Raw genomic sequence first — 9,478 nt, 5'->3', positions numbered from 1 at the left:
AAGCGTAAGTTGAGCTTTGTTGGATACGTGTTGATGATAAAGTGAGGGTGAAATGGACATTTTGCCATGATCAGAAGAATGAGCGGTGATCAAATTATTGCCAAAAATGGATGTGACTTGAATCGGAACAAAAAAATATTGGCCGCTAACTTTAATGGAGTTATATTTAACGATATGCATGGCTTTAGTGGACTTATATATTCCTTAATTCTTATGAAAGTATTCTTCAATTGACTATGGATCTCTAACTAAGTTTGCATAAGTGATTTAGTCATATTTATGAATTATGACCCAAAAAAAGTAAATTGCAAAAAGTGAGTTAGGTTGCTAATCATTTTGTCTCTCAAATGTGTAGTTTTAGTTTAGCCGACTTACATAAAGTCAAGGCTAGTTTTAAGAAAAGGTTAGGGAAAATGATTTAAAAGTCGAACGAAGTTTCCAAACTGTTTAAAAAACTCCAATCATGTTTTTCTATTTAGAAAAACTCAACAAACTTAACATTTTATTTAAAAAAGCCAACTAAGTTACATTTTCTCGAAAGTCAAATAAGAAAAACAGATGACGTGGCTTACTACCGTATCGGAAAAATGACTTGTTAGACCAACGAAGTTTCAAAAACGTTTAAAAAACTTCAATCATGTTTTGACTGTTCAAAAAAAATCCAACGAACTTAAACAAAACAAAATTAGAATTTTCTGAACGGTTTGAAACTTTGTTGGACTTTTTAGACAAAAGGTTAAGTTCGTTGGGTTTTTTTGAACAGACAAAACATGATTAGGGTTTTTTGAATGGTTTGGAAACTTCGTTGGGTTTTTAAGTCATTTTCCCAAAATGTTAAGTCTAGGGGATAGTTATGAAAATAAGGTAAAAGTGAGTTAGGTTGCTAATCGTATCTTTTAGACCTACACAAGCTGCTTAACTACATTCTAGTTTCTCTCTTTTTGTTCACGATTATAATCAACTAGGCGTTTCATACATATTTGGAGCCGAGGGTAAAAATAAAAAAGAAGATCCTTTAATTACTGGATATTTGGACGATCACTAAATTTTAGTTAAAATTGATAAAAAGTTTATAGTTAAAATATGAATTAAATACCTAAGTTTTTTAAGAGCGCTGTACTACAAATTTACTATTGTTATGTGAAAGCAAAATTACACATAAAATAATTTGATAAATTTAAATTAATTTTTGAAAAACAAACGCAAAATCGGAAATTAAAGGTGTTAAATGTCATAAAAATAAAAGTTGTATGAAAAGGAATTAAACAAAATTGAAATAAATGCAAAGTATGAAATTGAAGGGGTAAATGTGCATTTTAGAAAGTGTAACATAAGTAAAGAAAATAGAAAACTTCCACTTTTGTTTGTGATATGAACAAGTGGAGGATCTGATACAACCATTATAATTAGGAAAAAGAATGCGACGAGAGTGAATCAAACAACCTAGACACACCCTTTACCATGTAATGTACAACAATTTTGATTTTATCATTTAACGTATTAAATATAATATATAAATAAAAACATTTTTAAAATTGGGTCCTAAACTTCTATGGGCTCTGGGCGACCCCCTACCCATTGGGTCGGGCCTCATAATGAATAAGAGCATAACTGATTCATCTTAATTTTTGTTGTTTTTTTCTTCTCAAAATCTTTTATAAACACAATTACACATTAAAATAGCACAACAAAAGGTTGAAAAGCTATATCTATTGTTTCAACCTAAACATGAAATGGATTATATATGTTATTTTTTATTAACTAAGTTTCTTTAATGCAGAAATGTCAAGTGTTGAGTAGAAACTGTAGATATGGAGAAAGTATGAGAATGTTGCATGTTTGTGATACTAAGGTTTGTTGTTGATTAAAGAGGAATATCAAGGGCTCCGAAGGAAATGACTGTACATTTGCACTGCTACAAAACTGGGTCATTTTGACAAATTTGCCACGGAATGAGTTTTGAATACCGATGGAATTTCCAACGGGTATGACCTAATTTACGGCTAGAATTTGCCATCGGTAATTAGTAACGTAGTAGCGACAAAGGGAAAAAAACAATTTAAGTTTTACATTACTCTAGATTTTTTTCAATATTAAATACAAAAATTCTAATACAACAAACACCGTGATTGTTGTATTACATTTTTTTGTATTTAATATTGAAAATTAAAGATTTTTGTAAAATTTAAAATGTTCTTTTTTCTTCCTAAACTGCTAATTTATCCATTTTTGTTACAAAGTATAAATTAGCTTTTGAAAAATGTTGGTATTCCACTAATGATGTAAGATTGAGATATAAAATAGGTGAAATGGCATTGATAACCATTGTTGTTGTTGTTTTTGCAAGACTGATATTCAAAAAGAACCTAGCGAGAGGCTAGGCAAAAGGAGGTTACAACATTGGGCTAATTAGCCATTTCTGATTTCTCCCATTTACCTTGTGAAACATTTTTTGAGCGGCTATTAAGCCAAATAAAAGAATACATTTGAATTTCTGAAACTAGAATTGGACAAGACTTTTCCTTGGCTTTGAAAATGACCTCGTTTCTGTATCTCCAAAGGACCCAACAAAAAAAAGCCATAATCACTCTCCATCTCTCAACCTGCAGCTTTTGCATACCTGAATAGTGATAATCGCCCAAACATCTCCTCCAAAGAATTTGAAAATGGTGACGATGGTTTATTATAGATAATGATTAAGGATAAGTATTTTAGAATGGTATTTAATTAGAAATTGAGTAATATGATTTTCTATGTCACGGCTCAGGTGTAATTAACCTTAAAAATACCAACGCAAAGCGTATCGGTAACTCGTACAACTTCAATATTTAATAATAACAATTAACAAATTAAAAATAGTGTAAAATGGTTCTTGGTTTTGTGTGGGACATCGCTAATTGAATCTTCTCTTGTTTTGTGGATGTATTGCACAATGTTATGTTTTACTATGAATCTATTCACAGCTGGACGTGAACTTCTATATTTTGGTTCGGTTATAGATAAAATAAAAAAATAAAAATAATATAAAAGTGCTCTAAGGCCTAAACATTCTTTTGGAAACAATACGTTAGCAATTAATCGAACTATGCAATCAACGAACAAATGCTTATAATTAGGGCTGTAAACAAACTGAACATTCGTTAAACCGTTTATCAACTGTTCGGCGAGAAGTTCGTTTATTTTTGTTTATTTAATAAGTGAATGAATATTAACAAAAAATATCATTTGTTTAGTTAAACGAACGAATATGAACAATTGTCTCGTTCGTTCAATTATGTTCGTGAACGTTTGTTTACGTTCATTTATGTTTGTTTGTTTAATTTATTTATATTCATCTATGTTTAATTTTTTTAATTATATTACCATATTATATGTTCTTTTATGTTTATATATATTTAATTGTATTTGTTTATCTTTATCCGTTTATGTTCCTTTAGTAATTTGTTAAACGAACAAACACGAAAAGGAAAATCTCGTTCGTTTATCCATTCGTGTTGATTTGTTTGTTCAACTAACTTAAACGAACGAAAACGAACAAGGGTTTGTTCGTGTTCGTTTGTTTCGTTTACATCTCTACTTATAATACATTAGTGTGCTCTTAAAGGCATTAATTAAATAATTGGGTTAAAGTTGAATTAATGATCAACCAATATTTTTTGAATGATCACTAAACTTATTTTTCTAGGCATAGGATTCCTAAACAAAGTTTTTTGTTTGTCGATTTTGTATTATATATATTAGGATCAACAATAAAATGTTATAATGATATAAAGATGACCAAAATGTTTACTAGTTGAACCAAATATATTCGGATGTCAATTTTATAGAAACGTTAGGTGTATAAAAAGAAAATAGTAACCAGTTATTTTGCTTATGTCTTGCATCAAAGATAAAGATCCATTGACTAATAATCTTATGCAAATTGATCTATGGTTCTTGGGCATGCAGCTACTATGCGGCTCTACACCCATACATTTGTGAAGTTACCTTTTGAGAAAATACTTTATTGATAACCACTCAAATGGGCCACAATTCCTGCTATCAATCTCTGATCAGTTTTACAAAATTTGTTCAAGGCCATTTAGTTTGACAAGATCTAAATTTATATTAGTATCAAAACTATGAGTTAATTAGTTTAGGTCAGTTAAGAATATGTATTAATCATAAATGTTTTATCAATAATCAGACAGTTTACTAACAAAACAATCACTATTAATTTGTTGTCTTGTAACGTTCTCTTTTCCAAATTTAAGATTCTTTATATTAGAAAATTATTAATGAATTAAATATAGTACTACATAGATAAAATCAACGACACAATACCAGAAACTAGGACATCAAGATTAGTTACTTAGTCTATCTATATAAGACTAATGTTGATAATAAATATGGGTAACATTGTTTTATTCTGAATAACGAACACGATTTTTGGAAAATGGTGGAACTTCAATTGCTTTTGAAGAACAACTATGACATAGTTTTAGCTGTACTTCTTTCATGTGTTGTCTTAAGTTTCTTTACCAATAAAAAGAGGAAATCAGTGGACACGATCCCTGGAAGACTTGGTCTTCCTCTCATTGGCGAAACATTATCCCTTCTTTCAGCTGCTAATAGTAGCAAAGGTTGCTATGAATTTGTTCGTATTCGGAGACTATGGTAATCTCTTTCTCATATATGTAGCTGTTTTCATGCTATTGTTTTGCACAAAACAAATAAAATGGCCTACACAGAAAACCGTAGCATGACATTACCAGGGAACCATTTGGTATAAATTTCTCATATATGTAGTTGCATAATCTAGATAATATTTAAAAGGATTTAATTTATGAATGATAAATATAGGTTAACAAGTTTGTTAGTTGGTAAAATTAATAAATAAATTCCTCATTCAGCAACATGTCAAACAATATGCATATATTTCCTGATTTTAGTCGACTTTCTTTACCTAAAGTGACAAAATTTAATTTTGCACACAGGCATGGAAACTGGTTCAAAACGCGACTGTTTGGCAAAGTTCATGTATTTGTCCCAACTGTAGTGGGTGCAAAAACAATTTTGACAAATGAATTTAAGCTGTTCAACAAGTGTTTGGTGAAATCAATGGCAGATGCTGTTGGGAAGAAAAGCTTGCTTTGTGTCCCAGTTGAGAGTCATAAACGAATCAGACGCCTTCTTTCTGGTCCTTTTTCCATGGAATCTTTATCCCAGTTTGTTCAGAAATTCGATAAGTTGGTCTCCTCAAGACTAAAGAAGTTGGCTGAAGATGGTAAGAGTTTTGTGGCTCTTGACTTCAGCATGAAGGTATAATCAGGGGACTTGGTTTTACTACTCAATAAAAGTTCGTTTTCACTATTTTTCATCAAGATCTGATCTACTTATTCAGATAGCATTTGATGCAATGTGTGACATGCTGATGAGCATAACGGATGAATCCTTGTTGAAAGATATAGAAGAAGATAGCATAACTATTTCAAATGCGATGCTCTCAATTCCAGTCATGATTCCTGGCACTAGATACTACAAAGGCATGAAGGTAGAGCATGTCGTTTCATATTTCTAATGAGATGTTGTAACTAAGTGAGAAATAACGTTGATGTAGGCACGTGAAAGACTTATGAACCTTTTCAAAGAAATGATTGCTAGTAGACGTAGTAGCAAAGAGCCTTATGAAGACTTCTTGCAGTCAATGTTACAGAGAGACTCATTTCCAGCTGATGAGAAGCTTGATGATTCAGAACTTATGGACAACATGCTAACGTTGATATTAGCTGGGCAGACTACCACCGCAGCTGCAATGATGTGGAGTGTAAAGTTCTTAGATGAGAACAAAGAAGTCCAAAACAAGTTAAGAGTAAGTACCCATGACCAAATTATGTCATCAAACTTAACATGTGATACACAAAGTGACGACATTAAAGTGAAATAACAGGAAGAACAGTTGTTGATACAAAGAAATAAATCAGGAGGGGGTTTACTTTGTCTCGAGGATCTGAACAAGATGTCTTATGGTTCAAAGGTCAGAAGCACAATAGTACAAGCTTGTTTGTTTTGATTTTTGATTTTATACTTATCCAAGATTGATAACTCGTTTGAGTTGGTCTATAATCTTGGGACGTTTTAGGTTGTCAAAGAGACCCTGAGAATGGCAAATGTGTTGCTATGGTTCCCTCGTGTTGTGATTGATGACTGCAAAATTCAGGGTAAGTACTTTTTTGATTTCTTGATAACAGAAAGAAAAATCTGGGACATAATATTTCTTGATGAACTGTTGACCCTTTTGCGGTTGCGGCAATACAAATATAAAGGTATCCATAATACATTAAACTCTATAAAGTTTGATAGATCGACAAATCATCATCCCGCATTTCATACAAGTTTACTGTTTTTTCTCTACAATGCATGATTTCTACAACAAAAAATATATATAAATAAAATCAAATAAAATCAATAGAACATATTTAAATATTTAAAAAGTTGCATTTTTCCGTTCAACAATTAAATGGTCATTTACCTCCATATACAATGAATGCCAATGTGACATCCAATTATGATGGGGTTTAATCCATTGAATGCTAACTATATATTACACTTTATTCAATTATTCCATTAAACTATGTATTATGGTTGCACTTAGTAATTACCATTTCGTAACAGTACCACTACCACCACCACCACTACTACCCCCGCTGCCGCCCCCTCCGCCTTGCCATCACCATCGTCACCACCACCAACAACAACAACAACAACAATAGAAACAAAAACAAAACAAAACAAAAACAAACCCCGAGAATCCGATTACAATGGGGTAGGGTAGATATATGTCGACAATCATGTCTTTGTAGGGGCAGAGTGACTCTGTCACATAGGTATGACCTATGACATATGCAAACAAATAACCCGCAATACATAAATACAAGAAGAGAGTAAGTCAAAATGAGTAGTAATCTTAAAAATTGATAAATCTCAATATAATCATATGGGTCATGGAACTGGCAAGTGAGACAAAATTTAACAAAAGGGGAGAAAGTCAACGAAAGCAGTAAAAAAACAAAAATAAAATGAGGGATTAAAACCGACAACTGAAACTTCATCCTCATATTTGGAGAAATGACTAGTATTACTCCATATATGGGGTAATACTACTCATATCTCAAAAAATGGGTGAAAATGAGTAGGGTTAGAGAAAAATAAGGGAGAAAATAAAGGAAAAAAAATAACATTCGGGGATGGGTTGGACATGCTCTAAGCATGGAAAGTATCAATATAATTGATCAGAAGACGCAACATATAAAAGCTCTAGACTACTCATTAACTCATATGTTTAACCTCCATACCCTACTATCTAAAGTGATGTCCTCAGAAATAAGAAGTTCCTCCATGTCTAAGCTCACAATATCCTCTCACTTCCCTTTAGAACATTTCTCATCCTTTTACTATCAATCATCATTGATTCAACACTCCTTATTGTCATTGATGGTAGGCTCCTTTGGACATATCCATACCACATCAATTGTCATTTCCTCAATTTCACGATGATCTATGTCTTTCCCAACAAATTTCTTATAGTTGTATTCGGGGTCCTATCAAGAATTTGTTTTCCACAAATCCACATGAACATCCATATTCCATAACATCATGCATAATGACAACCTAAAATTTGTTTATTTTCAAGGAATCAAGGGTAAATACAATAATTAGACAAGATAGTTAGAGAAGTAACCACACTTATACCATGACATTACAAAATCTAAACAACTCACAATACTAAGGAATAGTTTGTCAAAGAACTTTTGGGTCTATCAGAAGTGGAATATATGCCAATATGCTTATGGAAATTATCAAGTTGCGACAGTTTAATAGAAAGATTTGTAACTTTGTGTGAACGATGTTGAGTGTAGTCTATTAATTCTTTGATATTAAAGATATCAAATGGGACACACTAAACTGGCAAATCAATGTTACATATTTAGCACTTCAAACGTCTTCCTAGTTATATTGTGAATATTTTCGATAACCCTCTTTAAGAATTAGAAGATGTGCTACACATATGATTTGACTGAAATTTTGATTTAGTGATCATATGAAAAACTTTCATCCCATTTAGGCCAATCGTAATGTAGTTAATATTTTCATAGTAGGAGTAACAACTGTAACATAAAGCTTAGAATTAATTACATATGTATTTGACAGTTTTGCCATTGTTGATTTCATCATAATCTATAGTTATATTGTAAAGATCATTTCTTTATTATTGGAACTAATTTACTTAAAAAATTATGTTCAAGGAAGCAACTAGAAAATGTGTCATGGTTACAAGATTCTCTCCATCACATATATAATTTATAGATTTTGTAGTCTAATACCATCTTTCATTTACTATGGAAGCCACCTGATCTATGAGAGAGAGAAATGTAAGAAGACCACTTTTTTAGGAAAAATAATGTAAAGTGGTTTTCTAAGTATACATACTATGACCAATAAGAAATATCGATAAAATGATTCCACTAGGCATTTAGGCGCTTCCAAATACATATATTGTTTGTTATGCCCTCACTAAAGATGAGTCATATGGGCCGCTTTGAAATGTAGACTATATCGCTTTATCATTAGGGCACATTTTGTAAATTTACTTTTTGGCGCCTCACTGTTTTTCTTTATCTTGATTCGTGAACTACAGATTTTGAGATAAAGAAAGGATGGCATGTTGATATAGATGCTACTCACATACATTATGATCCAACATTATACAAGGATCCTTTGCAGTTTAATCCATCTAGATTTGATGTATCAGGATAACCATCTATTTCTATTTTTTCAATCAAATCATATAGAACTGGTCATGCTAGAATTAATAAAATTTGACAAGGGTATTCATGTCTCCAGGAAATACAAAAGCCATACTGTTATATACCTTTTGGATCCGGGCCTAGGACATGCTTAGGAATCAATATGGCAAAGGTGACAATGTTGGTATTCTTGCATAGGCTAACATGCGGATACATGTGAGTTGATTTTTTAATTCCCACAATCTATCTTTTTCTATTATATTTTTTTTCTCAACATCTTTCTCCTTATTCCTACACATACAGGTGGACTGTAAACGATCAAGATCTTAGCCTAGAAAAGAAATCTCACATCCCTAGATTGAAAAGTGGAGTTCCAATTACATTAACAGCTTTAAAAGATGAGAACTGAAATAATATCAAGTTCAATGGTCTTTTAGCATCTCCCATGCTCAAGTGTTACGTAATAGGTTGGCTGCTAATATTGTTTTGTATCCCTTTAGTCAGTTATGTTCTTCCTACTATATCATTGTGTGTTGCTCAATAAAACATGTTCCTACAAAAACTTCATTTATTTGACATGAATACATCAAAAGATTAACTAAAACTAAATGTACCATGAAGGTGAACACTGTAATAATATTATTATATCTTTAAAATTTTAAACGATATGAATCAACTCGAGTTTGTCGCGT

The 9,478-nt window shown here is 31.6% G+C and overlaps 1 protein-coding gene across 1 annotated transcript; it reads left to right on the top strand.

Annotated features, from left to right (window-relative positions):
- Positions 1-4,435: 4,435 nt before the first annotated feature.
- LOC145035491 (abscisic acid 8'-hydroxylase 3-like) lies at positions 4,436-9,195 on the top strand. The gene is made up of 9 exons (XM_078984025.1): positions 4,436-4,656; positions 4,977-5,301; positions 5,384-5,533; positions 5,600-5,851; positions 5,930-6,016; positions 6,122-6,200; positions 8,678-8,784; positions 8,884-9,002; positions 9,090-9,195. The coding sequence occupies exons 1-9, from the start codon at positions 4,436-4,438 to the stop codon at positions 9,193-9,195; spliced, it is 1,446 nt and encodes a 481-aa protein (XP_078840151.1).
- Positions 9,196-9,478: the final 283 nt, after the last annotated feature.

The sequence above is a fragment of the Lactuca saligna genome, chromosome 3 (assembly GCF_052625555.1).
Source record: "Lactuca saligna cultivar CGN05327 chromosome 3, ASM5262555v1, whole genome shotgun sequence".
NCBI lineage: Eukaryota > Viridiplantae > Streptophyta > Magnoliopsida > Asterales > Asteraceae > Lactuca > Lactuca saligna.
This window is presented reverse-complemented; position numbering and strand designations above follow the sequence as displayed.